Genomic DNA, 20269 nt, shown 5'->3' on the forward strand with positions numbered 1-20269 from the left:
GTCCTCCAAGAGCCGGATCTGCGTGAAGCTCTCTCCGAGTATGCACTACGAAACCGAACAAACCAACACGGCATCCGGTTGCGTCAGTGGCCTAAATGACCTTATGATATGATCGATCTCAATAGATCCGCCGAATACGTAACATGCGCCCCACCCCGAAACTTCACAAATGACACAACCACTGTTGAATAATGACAAAAGTCTCGCTGCCAAAATGACCGTGTCAGTTCTCTTCAAAAGCCAAGGTTCTCAACAGCTATCACAGGAGCCCATTCCCCATAGCCAGCGTGTCGGTACATTCTTTTCCGACATCAGTTATGCGCACGGATAATGTCGCTGAAAACATGTCCTCGATGCTGCTCAACGTACCCACCAGTCCGGTGAAGACTCCACCCTTTGAGAACGCCAACAAGTCTGCTTCGATCATAGCCTCCCCTACGGAGTCGTTTTTTGCTGCGTCGACCATAGCAGAGCCGTGCTATGTCAGTATTACCGCCTTCCTGCTCACATTCGTTCACTACATTAATATCAATACCACTAGGTCGAGTTTGGATGCGAAGACCCGAGGAATCCGGTCAACTACTCATGGGTGCGAAAATGGTGCATTACCCTATTCGTTTGTGCATTCAATGGGATCACTTGTAAGGCTTTTCAATCCCCCCAAAAACATCACTGGCTGATCGACATTATCAGCCCCAGCGACTCCATCATTTGCCATGGGTTTTGATTCCATGATACGGGATCTAAACTGCACGCGCTTTCAAGCAACCGTTGCATACTGTCTCTTTTCTCTAGGCTTTGGTATTGTTCCCCTGTTCACGTCCTCACTGAGCGAGGTATGAAAATGATGGCAAGGTTGACGATCAACGCTTATAGCTTTCTGCAGGAAATTGGAAGGAGGCCAATTTACTTGGTATCGGTGTTCTTCGGGGCTATGTGCAACCTGCTCGCTGCTCTGTGCGTGCCGCAGCTCTGGCTTCTTGTATTGGATTGACAATCAATGAACTATAGCTCCGATAATATTCAAACCGTTATGGTCGCACGTGTCTTGGGCGGTGCTTTTGCTTCGACTGGTGCAATACTAGTGGGTGGCACGATTGCTGATATATGGAAGCCTGAGGAGTACGTGATTGTGTTTTGTTCTAGCCCTGCGCTCATTTTATGCTCCATATTCTAGACGTGGCCTACCTATGGCTGTTTTCTCCATGGTGAGCATGGTTACCACTGGTCTAGGGTCGATCATCTCTGCTTGGCTGGAACTGGACCCTAATCTCCAATGGAGATGGATCCAGAAAATTCAAGCGATGCGCGTATATCTTTTCTGAAATATGATACGCTCAAATAACAATCAATGTAGCGTTCAGGGGACCTACTTTCTTCTCAGCCTATTTATAATGGAGGAGACTCGGCCACAAATTATCCTCCGACGCATAGCCAAGAAACTCCGTAAGGAGACTGGGGACAATCAGTACCGCGTCCGGGGAGAGGAGACACGTCCAAAATTGAGCACCATGATTAAGATATCGTGTACTCGTCCAATCAGTACGTCATTTGATGATTGTATGCAAGGTGGTGCTGATGGTGGTTAGTGTTTGTTCTCACCGAACCCATCGTGACCAGTATATGCGTCAGTGGCTTTTCCAGTAATGTTTCATTGTTTCTGAAGTTCTCTCCACAGATTTGGGTCTTTTTCATGTCCGGTGTGCTCTACGTCCAGATTGGGTATGCAAACGTTATTTACATAAAATCAGCGAGGAGTTGCCGCTAAGTAATATGAGCAGATCCGTGTCTGGGGTTTTCAAGCACATATATCACTTCAACGTCGGGCAGAGCGGATTAGTGTTCATTACCGTCGTGTGAGTGTCCTGATGTTGAGGGTTTGACCCTTTCATCTATTCGTTCTCGCAGCGTGGGAAGTATAATGGGACTCCTTGCCAATTTCTATCAGGATGTGCTATACCGGTAGGTCGATCGTGACAATAACATTATGCACCACACTCAACAGATCTGTTTAGGAAATGCGTGTCTCAGAGGGGCCCTGAAGCACGGCTGTACATCGCTTGTCTAGTTGCACTCTTGCTGCCTACATCAATATTCATCTATGCATGGACAGCCGACTCTCGCATCTTCTGGATGTGGCCTGTTGTCGGTTTATCGGTGTGTTTATCATTCTATGTATACTAGGATCTGGGATGCTCATCAAACACTTGAACCAGATCTTCATGTTTTGTTCATTTGTTTCATACCAGGTGGTTTTCATTTATCTTGCAGACTGGTAAGTACCTGGTACCATCTCCTTCATAATCTGTGTTTCACACTTTCTGCTCATGCAGCTATGGTCCAATGGCGTCTTCTGCTTTGGCGGGTCAGGGCTTAGCTCGTACGTTGTCACCCATATTTTGTATGCACATGCTGAGCAACTATAGGCAACATGGGTAGCTTTGGGTTTCCTCTCTTCTCCCACATGATGTTCAAGAAGCTCACGTACAAATGGGCCAACACTATCTTCGGTGGCGTTGCTGTCATCCTGATTCCAGTCCCTTTCGTGAGTTTTTCAACACGTCCCGGCACTTCATTATTAACCCACTACGGAAGGTTCTTTTCTTTTACGGACCCTTGCTTCGAAAACACAGCACAGTGTGCAGCCAGCTAATGCAAGTTGAAGAAAAACCAGAACAGCTTGAAGTTCCTAAATGTCAGCTAAACTAGGCTCGGATTGATCCGTGTACTATGAGCTTACGATTCATAGCCTAAATCACGTTCTTTACTCGCGGAGTCGATCTCAATGCACTGCGGTGCAAACAACCTCTCATTCATCTTTTTTTTGGACTCGATTTATACACAGTATTAATATCTCAGCATTTGTCTACTTGTAATCTCCGCAACAGACGAGCACACATTCATTTAGAAGCATCTCTTTGCCACGAATAGTACTTTCATTTACAGCATATTATCCGACCACTCTACAATCTTTGATCTCACTTACCTGACCTCATCCCTCCTTATTTGTTTACTTTTCCGCACAACTGTCTTGTAAGATATACTAAAAACACATGAAGAATGGTAGTTTCGTACTATTCGATACAGGGGTTAGAATTGTGACTCTCAAGTGTCACATGGCCTCTTTTGTGACTTTGTCACTCGCACCGCCAAGACTCAAGTTGCCTACTGCCCGCTGCCTTCTGCTTTTTGTTTTCTTCTCTGGATGTTCTCTGTGCCCGGTCTTTACTGTTCGGCTAGCTAGCCTAAATTTATATCGAGCCGAAGTCTTTCGCGACCTTGTAGGACTTCTCAGTTTCAACTTTATTTGCCTGTTTTCCGTTTTCTAGGCTGTCTTTGGCTACTTGCAAACTCGGTGGGCTCTGAGGACATACTACCACTCGATGATAATAGGACTGGATATCATTTATCTTTACGAACACTCAATGTTTAATGTCCAACCATCACGGAGATCTCAATTGAGGGTATGGCCCAGGGTCATAACGGACACGTACATGGTCTAGCAAAGGTAAGGTTGAAAGTACTTGTCAGTGTCACTCGAATCTCAACCTCTCCGAATCATCACGGTGTTCGTCATGTTAAAAAGTACAGTTGAAGCATGCGGTATGTACTGAGGAACAGTCAATGTACGTGATATTTAACTTGAAGCCGTATGATATACAAACTTGAACTGAATCTTGAATGTCCAGACTACGAGATATCTACTTTGAATCAAACTACTGTGCATTAAAAGGTCGTTTCATGTGTCGACCTGACGATCCAGCGTCAGTTACTAGTTATTATCGAACTCCGCGTGTGGAAGTGGTCCTACGAGAATTTATAATACTGCCTTGCTGACCACTGCGCAGATGGGTCTGTTCGGCGAGGGATGAAGTGTTCTGTACATCATCCCGCGCTAAGGGCACTGCAATTCTGACTTTCCTACGAGTCGTGTCCCGATCCTGAATACCCTCCAGTCCAGCGAGAGACTGGTGACGAGACCGAAAACCGGTATTGTTCAAGTTGTCTTTGGCCTTTGAAATCGTAATTTCCAGGGATGGACGACCACCATCCAGCTCGACAGCAGATATGGCTGCGTCGTAAACCCATACACCCCCAGCAAGTGGCCCATTGATAGATTTGCGTCTCCCAACGCAGCGTTTCTTTAAGACTCGGCTGAAGTCATTTGGATGTACTGGGGATGCGAGAACTTGTTCTCTGGAAATCGCTTTCCCCTTGAACTTTGGGTTCATCACGGACTGACTTCTAGACCTCGCGACATTCCTCCCTAAAACTCGTTCCTTCGCTTGTACCCTCCTTCATCACCTCTTGCATTCTCTCCGCAAGTGGTTTAAACTGTTCTTTTGACGCTTCTACAGCACTCTTCACCTTCTCGGCCCATTCGTCGACGTTGTATAATTTGTGGAGCATAAGCTTGAATGTAAATGGGTGATGTTCCTCAAGGGGAAATGTAGGGCTCCCTACATCTTCCACTTCGTCGATGGCAGTCTTTGTCATGGGTGCAACACCGACAGTGTTGCGGCGGGGGCGCCCTATGGGCTTGCGAAGGCACTTTTGGTCCCGTTGAGTGCGTAAAGAAAGAACGGTAGACAAATTCTTTAGAACTGGTGCGAATTCGGCAGGAACGGATTGGATGTCGTCCGTCGAGATTGCTAGTTCCGTAGATCCCCTAGCACGTCGTGTCGCAATGCGGTCAAATAATTCGAAAAGCCGAGCAAATTCGGCTGTCTTTGGGTTGCCTTTTGTTACAGCAGTCGTCATCGGAGTGTAAGTGAATGAGGGTTGAACGATACCTCCAGAGCCACTTGGGGGTTGTTCGTGCAATGCGCTACAAGGGAGTAACACGGTCGTCCTTATAATTTTCTCGACTAAGTGGTTGTGTCTGGTGTGGACGTCCTTGTGTGATTTGACAATCAGCTTAGGCTGTGGACTTGACCATGACACTCCATGTGCAGAACTACCTCCGAGTGGCACAATTCATGAGCCCATTGTTCCAAGCCCCTCTGATTCCCTTCTTTCTATCTGATGATGCTATTCTATTGTCGCTTAACGCACATCCTAAAGCTTATGAATGATGAGATCCTAAACGGATCAATTGCTAGCAATGCATCGTAACAGAACAAGAGAAGCATTCCATAGACGCTGCAACACTTTCATCATGGATTGCATATGAATGAAGAGACGTATTGCGAAATTACCAAGGTCTCCTACGCACTCGCACTCTCCCATTCGCGCGTAGAATGTAAACCGTAGTCTTCCTACGCCAATCGCCGACCTTGTTGTCGTCTGGTTCGAAGACCTGAGATGTGAAGAATGAACTCCAGCTAACCGTGCGCAATGTTTTGATTTTTCTTGCGAGCGCGAGACTTGCCTCCAGCTCTCGTGTGCGTACCTTGGAGGCGGATCCGATGAGCTCGCATGTGCGGCAGAGCTCTGGGCCGTGAGGAAAGGGCAGATCTTCGGTACAGACTCCGGAGTGAGGGTCTTCTTTTTTGTCATCTTGATCTACTGAATATGATATGAGTCCAGTGGTAGTCTCGGTTTCCAATTGACTGAGGATGTTTCCAGTGAGTGGAGATGCAACTTTAGGACTGCTGGACGCTATTCGGGGCGTATGGTCGAAGGCTAATGGGGTGCCGTAGTGTTCGATGTGCTTTTCCACCATTTCCTCGTCCGACAGAAAGATGCCAAAGTAAATATCAGTCAACTGGGTTAGTGGTTCCAGCGAATCCGCAAAGTTGTCCTGTCAAATGTCGGATTTTGTTGAAAATAAAGTGACGCAGCTCATCATACCGTCAATTTCGTGATGTCATTGAAGTAATTCGGGATTGGCGAGTGCACGACTGCAGTTGAGCTTTCTTCAAAACAAGACCAGCAGCAGGAGACGTCTAGCTGTTCCGAGCAACTGAGGTGCAGGGTCTTCACAGAAGAAAACGCAGATGCAATGGTTCTCAACAAAGGTACGTCAATTCGCCAGAGTTTTGTCATTGTGAGAGACGTCAGCTGAGGAGGGAACCACGGAGTCAGGAGGATTGCTGGTGGGGAGAAGATGCGCTTGAGTCGGGTTGTCTGAGATTGCCTTCCGTCCGACGAGAAAGAAATCATAAGGTGTTTCAGGTTCCTATAGAGAGATGGGTTCCACGATGCTGTTTCAAGAGCATGCGATGGTGCTATAAGTGTTCTGTCAAGTTTATAGGTGAGCGTGTGAGAGCATATATACGAGCAAGCGCACTTGACGTAGTCGAATCCAACATTGTCGCCCAGGGCATTGCGGGAAACCAATGAAAAGTGAAAATTTGTATATGCAGCAAGTTGCTTTGCAGACGCAATGCGAATGGAAGAAAAATAACGACGCAGAGCAACGTGTCTAAACTGAGAACAGACCAGAGAGAACGAGCGGATATGGAAGAAGCAACCAGATGGGCAAGAGTCGAATAGGAAAAAAGCGATGTAATCCACGACCTCGATCGGAAGTTGAGGTGTCTTTATATGAGTAATTTTCTTTGGATCTGCAGCAAGGACTCGGATGTTCTTCAAGTCGTGCTGGTTCTCGCGTTGTTCTGGAGCTGGTGAGGTAAAAGTATGGGTATATGCACTTGGTGAGCTAGAAATCAGTGATTCAAGATCATCCTCGTCAAAATAGTTTTCAGAGTCAGTGCGCTCCGACGAGGTTATGCCAAAACTCAGAGACATCGTTGAAAGAGACAAACAAAACAATATTCTTGGATAACCATATTATATCAGGGGTGTCACGTGTGAGCTAAATTAACAATGGTCACGTGACAATGGGTGGTGATGGATTGTAGACTTTGAACAAACGCCAAGTTGGTGACTTGGCGAAGGGCTCGCGCTTGAGCCTTGCAAGTTGCAGCCGGCTCAAGAAGCGTTGTAATTTGTGGAAGACCAGTTAAGTACACCTCGAAGTATACTCGTTAGCTGAGCTATACCAAATAGAGAGTAAGACTACTTAACGGGTTTACTTTTACAGATGCACCTCCATCCTCTTTCACAAATGTGCACATTAAATGGGCAACATAATGTTCCCAGCGTTCATGAAACTACCACAGAGAACAATGGAAAACCAAAGGCATATAGCGCACTATACGCTCTCCAGTTGAGAGCCTTCGTAGATGCTGCAGAGGATGTGGACGTGGACCCAGATACAATCGAGGACCTGCTCGAAGGTTTGGAAGACGAAGATGAAGACGAAGAAGTCCAAGAGAGCGAACTCGGCGAAGATTCCGACTCAGAAAGTCTGCCTTTTCCTGCGGGTGAGCGGCACAGTGCTATGCAGGAGAGTGGCAACCTGGACGATCTTGAAGTGGAAACCGAGGTCATCGAACAATTGAAACGGGAAGGTGGGTATCTTCTCTTAAGCTTCGAAGTATGAGAGCGTAGCCCACGGAACTTCTTATCAATGAAGCGTGTCATTAAGCTGATGCCACTTCTACTTTAGTAGATGAAGCATGGACGAAGGAAGAAATCCGAAAGATGATGCATCACTTGAAAGAACGCGGTAAGCCCAAGTCCTCACAAACACAAAGGTGTGGACTCAAGTATCATGTGTTATATCGCATTCCTACAGGAATGAGTTCCTTCGTCAGAGAATATGTTATCACTCAAAATATCCCGATAGTAAAACTCCTGCTTGCTTTCGGGATTTCCTTGGTAACCCGTCATTCCATCTACATACATACAATGGAACTTGTTAACTTGGACCATAGTGTCCTGAATTGCGGAATAAGCAACCTCAAACAATGCATTATTTTTTGCGGGTCGCCATGTCTAAAGAGTGGGTAAAAATTCATATGCCCTCTTGAGCACCGCTAACGATGATTCCAATGTTCCACACGTAAGGCTTCATCTCAGGGAAAAACTGCCTCAATATAACACCGTCGCCGACGCGGTTTCCCTAATCCAAACCTCAAAGCGCGTGGTTGTACTCACTGGCGCTGGTATTAGTATGTCTTTTCCACTCTCGATTAGGACTGCATCACTGAATTTGCATATAGGCGTCTCATGCGGTATTCCAGATTTCAGTGCGTGACTCTCCTTTTTGCACTTTGAACGCGGTATCATCAAGGCTTGCTTAGGGTCGCATAACGGCTTGTACGCGGCGCTGAAGGCACGGGGGACCTATGACCTCGATGACCCTCAACAGATGTAAGACCACCTATTCCATATCTCCTAATCTAACACCTGTCAGGTTTGATATACACTATTTTAGAGAAAACCCTGCCGGTGAGAAATCTCATCTTCTGTGAGATGTCGTTAACCCAGATTCGCTTTACACAGTATTCTAGTAAGTATTGATTCTCTATGCTATCTGACCACAAACTGAGATTATAGCCATCAAGCTCATTTGCGAGGTTGTTATTCCGACCCCCGAGAGACAAATACTTCAACTGATGCGACAATTACAGCCAGATATATCCGTCTAATTTCATACCTTCTCCTTGTCACCGATTCATCAAAGCTATGGAAGATAGAGGCAAGGTATGTGGTATGGTTCCATGAGGTTGATGAACCTTACGAAGGTCACCCAACAGCTCCTTCGGGCAAGTCCTATTATTCCCCCTCCTTGCCTGAAGTTGATGAAAGTCATTACCAGAACTACACCCAGAACATTGACACGCTAGAAACACTCACAGGAATTACTCGCGTATTGCAGTGTCATGGATCATTTGCGACTGCTACCTGTATTCAGTGCAGACGGCGTATACCAGGAACCGAAATTGAAAAAGATATCATGGAACATCGTGTCCCGTTCTGTACTGTATGCATGGACGCCAAGAGGGAAGCCGAGGAGATCCGCCTGGCTGCTTTCAAGAAAAAGGCCAAGAAGCGAGGTAGGAAGGAATGGGAAGAGGGGAGTGACGAAGAGGACGAGGCAATACCAGTTGGCGTGATGAAGGTCGGTTTGTTCCTGTTCTGTTTATGCAAGTTCACGATGACGTGGGTGCACAGCCGGATATCACTTTCTTTGGAGAGAAGCTCGCGGATGACTTTGATCACGCCCTCGAGGACGATCGAGATAAGGTCGACTTGTTGATCGTCATCGGGACCTCGTTGAAGGTCTCACCTGTATCAGAGATTCTCTGTAAGTTGAAAAGATATACGATTTTAAGACGAACAGCTGACCTTCGGCAGCGCATCTTCCGCATTCTGTTCCACAGGTTGATGTCTTATTTATCAGCGTGCTGTTCATTCTCTGAATCGAGTGCTGTTATAGATTCTGATCAACAAAACTCCTATTCGACATATTAACCCTGATGTTCGTACACATGCCTCCCTTTCGGATATCGATGACACTAACCACCTGTTCGCAACCACTAGATTGTCCTTCTTGGAAACGCAGATGACATTATTCAACACCTATGCGAGAAGCTTGCATGGGAGTTGCCACCGCCAATGGGGAAGCGCCTCGAGGTTCCGCCATTAGCGAGATTAAGAAAGCGCACCTCAGGTGAAATGATGGGTAAAACCGAGCCCACTCGTGTTGCAAAGAGGTGCGTCGTCAAATTATATAGTGATCCCTGTGCGTTGCTTAATCGGGGATTGATTTAGCCACGTATGGCTGTTTGAAGGAGCCGAGGGGGGCAAATGGGTGTGGGATATCGAGCAAAGGTTCTTAGAAGAAATTGGGGTGTCTGAATCGCATACGATGCAAGGTCGAGTCCGTGAGGGTTCGAAGGCAAAGAAGTCCAGGACAGGCTGACATCGTAACACCGGCGTTCTTCGACGTGCTTTGCTCCTGGTAATGGATGTTGCGGAGACCACGAACTTAATGTACTTATATAAAACTCCATGCTTTGGATACTCGGATGTGTGCTATGATAGGTCACATGTATTGTTCGCGACTTGGGAAGCATCGAACCTCCAAAGATTCCAGCGCTCGATACGAAGGCTTGCCTCGAGACATAGAGTCTTTCGAGGATAGTGCCAATACGTGACTGGCTAGTAGATATGATATACACCCTCGTCACTTTGCTCATGGGAAATCAATATCGAGGACTGCCAAGCCCTCTTATGGTAAATATTATGCTCGCCAATAAATTGCCACACAACACGAAAAAATGGTGTATTGCCACAAGTCTACGATCCATCATCTTCGAAGATAACCTCCCCGTTTCCCTCACTTCTCCTTCCGGGTATATTGGTCTTCACTGACGAGCTTTTGCTCGCCTTCCTTCCGTGTCTTCCTGGAGCGCTCACAAAATCAGGCAGATGCGATATCGAGCCATTGGAAGCATGAGAAGATGGACCATTTGGGGTGTATGAAGCAGAACCATTGGGGAAATACGGTGTAGAACCGTTTGGAAGGTGTGATATAGAGTCATTTGAAACGTGTGAGGGCTGATTCTTTCGTATCGAGGGTAGGTAAAAATCGTCGACTTCATCCTCTTCTTCGGTCAGTGCTGCATTGTAGCCAGAGGGAGTACTTGAATATGAACGCAAGTGTCGAATGGAGTTGTACGAGCCCTTGCGGAGATGTGTGGCGTATGAGTAGAGTAATAGTGCAAAATATATCTGTGTATTTTGTGAATTGAAGAAGTGATGCGCACAAATTGGCGGTTATTGTACCTTTGCAAGCCAGCTGATGACGATGACGCCCATGGCAGTGCCCTTCTCCTCATGCCACAAAATGTTTGCTTCTAGAGCCCGCTGTTCATCCGTCATAGTGTGGTTTACAGGTGGTGCATTATGTCGGATGGCCTGCTGTGCATGTGAATTGGAGATTTGCTGCCCATCGTGCGAGGTATAAGTCCACCAGATAATAGAGAAGAATACCGTCCAAATTGTCGAGAAGATGTGGTCGAGAAAGAAGAAGTATGCAAAATAGAGTGTGTGCTGAGGGTTTTCCTGTCAAACAAGGATGATGTCAGTTGGTGATCGCGTATTGTGCTAAAGATACGAACATCCTTGACGGATTTCAGTCCCCAACTTAGGGCAACGAGACCGAGAACTGAATATATATACAAACTGAGCTGTGCAAAATTGCTATTTGCACCGGTTATAACAGCAATCAAGCCGTATACGCCTGCTACTTTGTTGAGGAGCTGCGAGGTAAGTTACATTTGTGACATTCGTAGAAAGAAAAGACGTGAACGCTTACTGCAAACAGTAGGATCACAGTAACACCAGTTTTGAGGTCAGTAATACCAAGAAAAGTGGAGATCGGCCAGAGCCTCCATTCAGGACGAAGCATGAGTTTCATAGGCAAGTCATGTACCACGCACGAGTTACAACAAAGGTCGGGACGAAGTCAATGTGCTTGTATCGGAACTCGGAAGAGAATGGTAACTTGTTACTTAGTCAGCAAGTGGTCATCGCCGCTCTCTCATGATCATTGACATCAGTTTCACAAAAATGCAAAATCAACGAATACCAGTGAGATTCTTCTACGAACGTTCACCACACAGTTACCGCGCAAGAGCATGGTAATTCGGTTAACTATTCGGTCACACACTTGGCATGGATCGTAGCCACGTCAGGGTGGAACCAGAGGCCATTTGCCACAGAAATGTCAGGCGAATTCGGTGAGGCCCGATTTAACATGCTTTGGCCTTGAAGTTCTGACAAACGTGGCATTATAAAGGAAATTTACTGGCCGACATTTGGCATAAACGAATTTGGCAAGGCGGACAACACTGGATGCGTGTGTGCTGAAGTCCGGCTGGTAAGTTAGTAACGAGCTTGATTGAAGGTCAAACCATGCTTTAGTACCTGGACCTACGCACCGCTGGTACTAGCACAATTTGTTTTTCTGTCGCTATTGACGCTGGTTAATGATTGCCTGCCTGCTGTCAGTGGTGCGTGTGATAGTCACGACTTTAGGTGGGGTCAGAACTACCACTTCATAGATGTGAAGTGATGCAAGACCGCACAGCTGGAAAACATACACAATCTTAGAAAGCCGGGTCACACAAGACTCGAGAGCAAGAGGTGACAAGTCTAATTTCTGCTACTCATTATAGGAATTCATACATACTCCAAGCCAAACTCAAATGCAAAATTAAGAATGAACAGATATAACCAGAGACGACAAGTCGAACTGCCGCAGGAAAGAGGATTGATGGATATTGAATAAAAACTTTCTACGAACGTTCGCCGCGCAGCCGTCTGGCAAGAGCAAGGTCCTTTGGTTGAATAGTCACACGTTTGGCATGGATAGCGGCCAAGTTGGTGTCCTCGAACAATGACACAAGGTACGCCTCGGCTGCTTCTTGCAGCGCCATTACGGCCGATGATTGGAATCGGAGGTCAGTCTGCGGCATAAATGTCAAATGACTTTAATGACATTGATGTAAATTCCCTGACCTTAAAATCTTGTGCAATTTCGCGGACGAGACGTTGGAAAGGAAGCTTGCGGATGAGTAACTCCGTCGACTTTTGGTAGCGGCGAATTTCGCGAAGGGCTACCGTGCCAGGATGGAAACGATGTGGCTTCTTGACACCTCCGGTTACCTGAGGGAAGGAGGTTAGATGGGTGTAGAAAGAAATGCACAAACATACCGTATGTGCATGTATGGGAGCCTTTTTTCCCGATTTCACTGCGAGCTGTTTTCGAGGAGCCTTACCTGGTTGTGAATCAGCATAGTCCGAGGTGGTAGCGGACTGGAAAAGCTACAGCAACTTACCGCCTGTGCTTTTGCGGGCAGTTTGCTTGGTGCGGGCCATTGATAGAAAGAACAGTATTGATGGCCAAGAGTGTAGACGCTTGGTTGGGTTGTGTCTTGGGCACAATGTCTTTGAGGTGGAACTGCTTTATAGGACCTCGCGGGGTCACGTGTGGTCCGAGTCTTGTTTAAGGTCTACGATTGGTCTACGAGTTCTCATTGTTTCTGGTGTGGATGACTTTTATTGACTTCATCTCCCATTGTCCGAAAACATGGACTTCTTTACCTATCCCTTTATGAATGTACTTTGAGACATAGCTTAAACATCCGAAGTCAACATACTTGTTTTGGTCCAACACATCGTGACCTTACTGAAATCTCCCGGCGGTAACTCTAACCACGCACAAACTTATACCAGAGGTCAATAATGCTGCAAATAAGGACACGTCGAGGCGTCAAAAGTGAAATAGATAGAAATACAATAAGATACACCACAAATACGAATAACAAGATGTCAGGTCTATGAACGCTCCCCACGTAACCGCCGTGCAAGAGCCAAGTCTTTCGGTTGAATAGTAACGCGCTTGGCGTGAATAGCAGCCAAGTTGGTGTCCTCAAACAATGAGACGAGGTATGCTTCAGCGGCTTCTTGGAGAGCCATCACGGCAGATGATTGGAAGCGCAGGTCGGTCTGGTAAAAGCGATGAGACATGAATGCAGTTGAGATATACAAGGCAACTAACCTTGAAATCCTGCGCAATTTCACGAACAAGTCGTTGGAAGGGGAGCTTGCGGATGAGCAGCTCTGTTGATTTCTGGTACCGACGAATTTCACGAAGAGCGACGGTACCAGGACGGAATCGATGGGGCTTCTTGACACCGCCAGTGCTCTGAATAACTATCATGAGCAAAGTTCAAATAGCTAAAAGATCGTACACACTGCCTGTGCGGTCTTCCGGGCTGCAGACTTGGCGGCCAATTGTTTACGAGGGGCCTTGCCTGATAATTAATGAGCTCGAGTTCTAGACCCATCGGCAACAAGATTACTTACCACCAGTGGATTTGCGAGCAGTTTGCTTAGTGCGAGCCATTGTTTAATCAGAAAGGATAATTGCACAAAGAATTGACAAGTGGATGTTGGTATGGGAAAGGCATGTGCCTTCTGCCGTGGGCTATATACAGGCGCGTCGCGTCACATCACGTGCTGCGCGTGCACCAATCAACATCCCACATGTAGCAATTCAGCACAGCCACACACTATGGTATATAACTCAATTCGCAGTTGATTGCGGTACTCCTGTATCTTCCACGTCGCAGCACAGCGAACTCACACACTTCACAACACTTCACTTTTAACTCAATATATACAATGTCTGGCCGTGGAAAAGGTGGCAAGGTGAGCTCCAGAGTTAGTGTTGTTTTGGTTCTAGTCTGACATATCTTCAAGGGTCTCGGAAAGGGCGGTGCCAAGCGTCATCGCAAGATTCTTCGTGACAACATTCAGGGTGGGTCATTTGGCAATTGTTGCCCTTGTCTTTTTGTTTAACTGGTGTCCAGGTATAACAAAGCCTGCTATCCGTCGTCTTGCCCGTCGTGGTGGTGTCAAGCGTATCTCTGGTCTCATCTACGAGGAGACCCGTGGTGTCCTGAAGATCTTCCTTGAAAACGTGCGTACACGTACTTGTTGAATTTAAGTATGCATGCTCATGGTTTGTAGGTCATTCGTGACTCGGTAACATACACTGAGCATGCAAAGCGGAAAACTGTCACTGCACTTGATGTGGTTTACGCTCTGAAGCGGTCAGGGCGTACTCTGTATGGTTTCGGAGCATGATGCTTGAGGATTTTATCACCATGTTGTATTCTATATGTATTATTATAATCGCATTTCCTTATCTTATGCACCTGAGATACAAGATATTTGAAACACTCCGCTACTTTGTACATACATGAGGAGGTCCGGGGGTACAGTGTACTTGATTATCGCTTCCAGAACATACGAGCCTTCTGATGGAGTTTCAATGCACGAGTCCATCCCACATTGGTTTCCGAAGCAGCGCCGCTGCGCATCTAAGAAATACCAACTCCCCGTCCAGATTGAAAAAACTCGTACAATGAGGACCTTTCGTGCTCACCCGCGCCTCTGCTGGTTCAACGGAAAAAGGTGATATGGAACTGTAGTTTGGGACAAGAGGAGGCGAGTGATGTCGCTTGCTAGTCCAACATGGCGCATGGTTAATTTTGTTAGTTCTAACAAATATCAACGCCCACACCCGCTACTATTCTCTCTAGAGCATCTTCAAGCTTTACCTCCCATTATGGCGGCTCCATTCATCCTACCTTTCCTACTATCAGTACTCTCCATGACTCAGCTGAAGTGTAGACCTGTACGGCTGTGGTAGATGCCAAGATGCGCCTTGTGTTATTTCGTACCTCCGACCTGGGTTATATGAGGCTGTTGTAGAGCCACTCGACCATAGTCTCGATATCGGGAGGTGCAAGAAGCTATAGTTGTGAGTAAGAAGACGGGAGAAACCTGATATTTCATTTGGATGTGGGTGGTGATGGCGGGAAGAAGACAAGCAAAGTAAACCCACTTTTTCCATCATTTTGGCATTTTGGGAAAGACCCACCCTTCAAATGTTTGGTTACTCAGAATCTGATTTAAGAATATTACCAGCAACGCACTTATTTCCTCGTCAATACCTCGCGCGATCACGACCGTACGAGTGACCTTGAAGCGACACTTCAGCACCCCCATACCGAATGGCTCAAGAAGGCTTGTCCCAACATTGCGGCTAGCTAGAAGAAGAGCGCTCCTACGTGACAAAATTGGTGACGAGTTTTAGACGCGAGAATGGACAAATTCCTTGCGGAACACACAGAACTTGGAAGTCGGCGGGATCATCGGATGAGGGGTGATATTGCAGTAAGCTCGATGCATGGATTCGAAGGAGTGACATGCTGATATGCTGAAGAAGCTGTTGGACACAAAAAAAAGTATGCAGGATAGATCACGATTTGCTGCAACGGGATACACTCTAGAGGCTTTGAAGACAAGAATAGTATGCATGTATGTACCGCAGAGGTGCGCCGGGGGACATACTGTCGAGGACAGTGGGTATGATAATAGGGGCGTGGAGATGAATAGCCTTACTAGTGTCCTGGGCGTCTGTTGAAACGAGGTTGAGATAGTGAAGCATCATAAAACGCACAATACATGCACCTCTGCTGCTTAGAGAAAGACACAATTCCTCTAAAGTCCACCTCGAACGTGCTCAGCACCATCAGCCTCCAGTAAAATGTCGAATCTCTCGATTACCATGCCCTTGCGACAGTTCCCTGGCCATAAAGGAGGCGTAAATGCAGTCGCAATTTTCCCTGATAAACGACGGATGGTTACGGGTTCGGAGGACAAGACACTTCGTCTGTGGGACTTGAAGACAGGTGTTGTTTTGAAGCATATGGAAGGGCACCGCAGTGGGGTGTTGAGATTGGCAGTATCACGAGATGGACAATTGATATCAAGCGGTGGTGAAGATGGAGAGGTCATTGTTTGGCACGGAGAAACTGGAAAACCACTCACCCAACCCATCGAAGCCCACTCCAAGGGGATCACATCGCTGGATTTTTCTCCCGATGGAACAGTGCTGATCACTGGAAGTTCATGTGACAGAATGATGAAACTGTGGAATACCAAAACCTGGGAGCAGCAAGGAAATCCAATACAGTGTGGTAGAAATGTCAATTGCATGCGGTATTCACCATCTGGAGAATTTCTTGCCGTTGCAACATATGACAATGTCGAAATCTACAATTCAAGCACGAGGGAACGCGTCGCGTCCTTCAAGGCTCACACAGAATTGGCCTTGTCACTTGCGTGGACGCCTGATGGCACACGCCTTCTCACAGGTGGCAGTTCGGGCGATGCTACCATGCGCGAATGGGACACGACAACGTGGAAGCAAGTCGGTGATCCCTGGACAGGGCACACTAGCCAAATCAATGCCATTGCCATTCATCCTGCTGGAAAACTCGTCGCCTCCGCATCTGGTGACCGCCATATCCGTCTCTGGCAGCTCTCAGATGGACATACCATTACCATCTTCAAGCACTCCTGGACGCAGCACTCCTGGACCCAATGTATCACTTTTTCCGTGGACGGCAATCGCATCCTCAGCGGAGGTTACGATAGGATAATCTCGGAGTGGGCAGTACCCCACAATATTCATCTGAAGGCATGTTTCCCTCCCGACTCATATAGCACAATTCGAACATATCTTGTGCAGATCATATCCATCACAGCAGCCCACGATGCATGCATAGAAGGGGATTTATCTACTGCCGAAGCTCTACTCACCCAAGATATCGACACCAATCCCAATAATCATATTTCCTACGCCCATCGCTCATTCGTTTTAGCGCGAAAACGCAACTGGTACCTCGCCCTTCGGGACGCAATCAAAGTGAGATTCACCGACCCATCATTTCCCCCTTAGTACGAAAGACTAACTCAGCGGTGACAAAGTCAATCAGCATTCAGCCCTCATTGACGGGCTATATCTCCAAGGGTATCGCCCTCTGCGGAAATGGCCGTGTCCCAGATGCGAGGGCAGCATTTGATGTTGCATCAATGTACACGGACCGAGATCCACAAATCCTCCATTTATTGCTCTTGATCAAAGTATGTTACATTTGGGTCGCATAGTATCCACCTCATCGTTTCTCTCAGGCCATCGCGCTCTTCAATGCGAATCAACAAGAAGAAGCAAACGTGCTCCTTAAAGAACTCGCTGCCGGTTGTCCGAATGCTGATACTCTCGCGTGTCTTGTCGTGCAAGTAAGTGGCATCTACGCTCGGTCATCAACGCCAATCTTCTCAACTCGCACATTAGGCATATTTACGCGTTCAACTCGGACTCAAAGCCTTGGATGACGCACGTCACGAGGAAGCCGCTGACTATTTCACTGCCGCTCTCGACTCCGGCGCTTTATCGTCGAAAGTGAAGGATCTCACTGTCAGAGTCGCATCCCCAGTCTTTCATGGAATTACCCTAGAGGACTCCACTCAGAATCAAGAAAATAAAAAAATATCATCGAAACCGGACATTCATGAGGCCTCGACTCAGAAGCAAGAGAATGAAAAGATATCATCAAAGCCGGACATTCATGAAATTTACGAGGACTTCGTGGTGGTACGTTGATACACGTCTGAAACACTTTTCATAACCAAGTAGCTTGTTCAGCTCTTCGGGTGGGATCTCAAATCTTTGCGGCTCACTGCACACCAGAAACGTTGTCATGCACTCTTTCAGGCAGGTAAACTTCCAGATGCCGTGAAATCATTTCGGTACATGATGTACAATATCGACGAAGCAACGAAGGCCAGCTGCCTTGAATGGTCTAACAGCAAGTCTGGAGTTTGTAATGTCATGCAGGCTACAGGTCTCACCCCATTTCATTCAGCTTTTACGGAAGTATGCGGCACACTCTGTCTTACCAACGGAGATACTGCCCTTGCTGCACATCGGTATGATAGGGCTTATGACCTATACTCGGCGGCGATCTACCTGGGTTCTGTATCCGATGTTGTCTTCGCCAATCGCAGCAGGGCAAAGTTAGGACAAATGCTATGGGAGGATGCCCTCCTGGATGCGCATAAGGTGCAATGACATCCATTGTTTTTTCGCCTATGCTCATTGCGGCGATACACAGGTCACCGAACTCAATCCTTCGTCTCACGTTGGATACCAATTGACGCATACAGCTCTACGTGGCGCAGAACGTTATGACGAAGCTATCAATGCCTTTAAAATCATGTTGTCCAAGTTGGACGAGTCTCCCGACCCGCAGATACGAGGTAAGCTATGCAACACCCCTGCATAATCTTAAAATACCTGTCTCGTTCTGTAGATCTGCGTCAACAGTATGTCTGTCCATCCGAAGTAGAAGACGCTATTCAAAGAGCTGTGTGGGTTGAACTGGAATGCGTTCCACTACGTCTAATCAATACCTCCACGGGTCGTTTGTGTGATAGAGCGGCACAGTTAAACTCCTTCAAGACGAGTGTACAGTATAAGGAGTTTTTGTCATTCACACCGAAACATTCAGACCTCCAAATGGACCGCATCAAGAATGTGGTAGCGAAGTACTTCCGCTGCGTCCTGCTATCACACAGATGGGAAGAGACGGAGGTGCTACTGCACGACATCCAGAATAAAGATGTGCGCGAGTTGAAGGGATTTGATGGCATCACAAAACTGCAGTCGTTTTGCAAAGTCGCTCGCAATGCTGGGTATCGCTGGGCGTGGATGGACACATGCTGCATCGACAAGAAGAGCAATACCGAGGTTCAAGAATCAGTCAACTCCATGTTCGTCTGGTACCGCCACTCAGCGCTTACCATCGTCTACCTATGCGATGTTCCTCCTTCATCCCAACCCGGTGCACTGGCGAAGAGTGTCTGGAACAAGCGAGGATGGACTTTTCCAGAATTTGTCGCTCCGAAAGTTGTGATCTTCTATCAGAAGGACTGGTCGTTATATCTCAACGATCGCTCTCCCAACCACAAAGAATCCCCTGCAATCATGAAGGAGTTGGAGGATGCGACGGGCATAGATGCACGGGCCCTGGTTACCTTCCGTCCAGGGCTGAGAGGCGCCCGAGAGAAACTGCAATGGACGTCGAAGCGCGTCACCACTGTGCAGGAAGACGTTGCATATTCATTATTTGGCATCTTCGGCATCACCCTACCTGTCATTTATGGCGAGATGAAGCAGAACGCGCTTGGGCGGCTCCTGCAGGAGATCGTGGCTCGGTCGGGTGACATCACTGTCCTCGACTGGATCGGACAACCTTCCGAGTTCAATAGCTGTCTTCCAGCTCATGTCACCTCTTATAGCACTCCTCCACGCGCCCTTTCATCTCTGTCCGAGGACCATATCCATACACAAGTCACTTCGCTACGACAAACCGTGCCTACAGATCTAGCATTGAAATTTTATGACCAGCTTGAACAACTGAGAGCTCCTCGTTTTGCAAACTGCAGACTTGATCTGCCTTGCATGTCATTCCGTGTGACGGAAGTCAGACGGAGGCGCGGTCTAGCCCAGGGGCCTCCCATCACGTATGCAATCAAGGCAGACGGGCTCCACGACCTGCTAATCACCACTGAAGAGACCCTAGTTCAGTTCTCACGGGAAAAGCCCATTCAGCAGACGTTCTTACTTGTCCGACCATGGGATCGGCGTCTTCTCGGGGTGCCTGACTTCGCAGAGCAGCCTAAGTTCGAAGATGATACAGAGAGCATAGGACCCGAGCTCGGGTCCCCGATGGTCGACTCCCAAATGAACGACTTTGACAAGTTACCTAGCGGTTCGCCTGTTGATGAAGAAGAGCGAGCGTTGCGGTTGCTGGTTTGCATCGGACAGCCTTTCGACGCATTTTTGCTAGCGCAGCAGCGTGCCAGAGAATACAAGAGGATCGCATCAGACCATAATATCATCGCAGAAGTCAAAAACATTGCTTCGGTTAATAACATGAACACTGGTACTGTAGAAATAGTCTAGCTGTATTTTAAGGCCAGGCAACTCTGACTGGTATTCGTTTGTGCTTGATGATGATACCCGCATTGTTTTTTTTTTTTGGTG

The 20269-nt window shown here is 47.3% G+C and overlaps 9 protein-coding genes across 9 annotated transcripts; 4 read left to right on the top strand and 5 right to left on the bottom strand.

Annotated features, from left to right (window-relative positions):
- Positions 1–541: 541 nt before the first annotated feature.
- On the top strand, positions 542–2709 carry EDB93DRAFT_1088492 (major facilitator superfamily domain-containing protein; the record flags this gene model as incomplete). Its single annotated transcript, XM_041446135.1, has 15 exons — positions 542–641; positions 694–836; positions 887–957; positions 1012–1122; positions 1178–1310; positions 1365–1542; positions 1590–1627; positions 1679–1722; positions 1782–1856; positions 1909–1962; positions 2016–2157; positions 2217–2275; positions 2334–2380; positions 2427–2545; positions 2596–2709. Coding segments are annotated over 15 exons (1428 nt in total), but the record flags the coding sequence as incomplete, so codon positions are not given.
- A 542-nt stretch (positions 2710–3251) lies between these two features.
- On the bottom strand, positions 3252–4761 carry EDB93DRAFT_1241518 (uncharacterized protein; the record flags this gene model as incomplete). The annotated part of the gene is made up of 3 exons (XM_041451884.1): positions 3252–3395; positions 3885–4267; positions 4293–4761. 3 exons carry the CDS (start codon positions 4759–4761, stop codon positions 3252–3254), a joined length of 996 nt encoding a protein of 331 aa, XP_041305945.1.
- Positions 4762–5194: 433 nt separating this feature from the next.
- EDB93DRAFT_1088458 (uncharacterized protein) lies at positions 5195–6693 on the bottom strand (the record flags this gene model as incomplete). Its single annotated transcript, XM_041446132.1, has 3 exons — positions 5195–5743; positions 5794–6121; positions 6221–6693. 3 exons carry the CDS (start codon positions 6691–6693, stop codon positions 5195–5197), a joined length of 1350 nt encoding a protein of 449 aa, XP_041305946.1.
- A 319-nt stretch (positions 6694–7012) lies between these two features.
- Positions 7013–9718, top strand: EDB93DRAFT_1088457 (DHS-like NAD/FAD-binding domain-containing protein; the record flags this gene model as incomplete). Its single annotated transcript, XM_041446131.1, has 15 exons — positions 7013–7358; positions 7457–7516; positions 7586–7668; positions 7725–7792; positions 7858–7961; positions 8013–8039; positions 8094–8163; positions 8207–8260; positions 8424–8508; positions 8612–8914; positions 8968–9100; positions 9151–9176; positions 9233–9274; positions 9337–9509; positions 9568–9718. The coding sequence occupies 15 exons, from the start codon at positions 7013–7015 to the stop codon at positions 9716–9718; spliced, it is 1725 nt and encodes a 574-aa protein (XP_041305947.1).
- A 377-nt stretch (positions 9719–10095) lies between these two features.
- Positions 10096–11209, bottom strand: EDB93DRAFT_1088555 (Inositolphosphorylceramide synthase subunit Kei1-domain-containing protein; the record flags this gene model as incomplete). The annotated part of the gene is made up of 4 exons (XM_041446139.1): positions 10096–10530; positions 10585–10863; positions 10920–11060; positions 11117–11209. The coding sequence occupies 4 exons, from the start codon at positions 11207–11209 to the stop codon at positions 10096–10098; spliced, it is 948 nt and encodes a 315-aa protein (XP_041305948.1).
- Positions 11210–12098: 889 nt separating this feature from the next.
- On the bottom strand, positions 12099–12681 carry EDB93DRAFT_1241521 (histone 3; the record flags this gene model as incomplete). Its single annotated transcript, XM_041451885.1, has 4 exons — positions 12099–12269; positions 12322–12468; positions 12517–12581; positions 12642–12681. 4 exons carry the CDS (start codon positions 12679–12681, stop codon positions 12099–12101), a joined length of 423 nt encoding a protein of 140 aa, XP_041305949.1.
- A 459-nt stretch (positions 12682–13140) lies between these two features.
- On the bottom strand, positions 13141–13711 carry EDB93DRAFT_1241522 (histone-fold-containing protein; the record flags this gene model as incomplete). Its single annotated transcript, XM_041451886.1, has 4 exons — positions 13141–13311; positions 13364–13510; positions 13561–13619; positions 13672–13711. The coding sequence occupies 4 exons, from the start codon at positions 13709–13711 to the stop codon at positions 13141–13143; spliced, it is 417 nt and encodes a 138-aa protein (XP_041305950.1).
- A 278-nt stretch (positions 13712–13989) lies between these two features.
- On the top strand, positions 13990–14454 carry EDB93DRAFT_1241523 (histone-fold-containing protein; the record flags this gene model as incomplete). The annotated part of the gene is made up of 4 exons (XM_041451887.1): positions 13990–14016; positions 14068–14125; positions 14178–14287; positions 14338–14454. 4 exons carry the CDS (start codon positions 13990–13992, stop codon positions 14452–14454), a joined length of 312 nt encoding a protein of 103 aa, XP_041305951.1.
- A 1489-nt stretch (positions 14455–15943) lies between these two features.
- On the top strand, positions 15944–20188 carry EDB93DRAFT_1252134 (uncharacterized protein; the record flags this gene model as incomplete). Its single annotated transcript, XM_041453251.1, has 7 exons — positions 15944–17118; positions 17157–17304; positions 17353–17460; positions 17516–17815; positions 17858–18283; positions 18336–18480; positions 18534–20188. The coding sequence occupies 7 exons, from the start codon at positions 15944–15946 to the stop codon at positions 20186–20188; spliced, it is 3957 nt and encodes a 1318-aa protein (XP_041305952.1).
- Positions 20189–20269: the final 81 nt, after the last annotated feature.

Source organism: Suillus bovinus, assembly GCF_016758785.1.
Source record: "Suillus bovinus strain UH-Sbo-P2 chromosome Unknown EDB93scaffold_43, whole genome shotgun sequence".
Taxonomy (NCBI): domain Eukaryota; kingdom Fungi; phylum Basidiomycota; class Agaricomycetes; order Boletales; family Suillaceae; genus Suillus; species Suillus bovinus.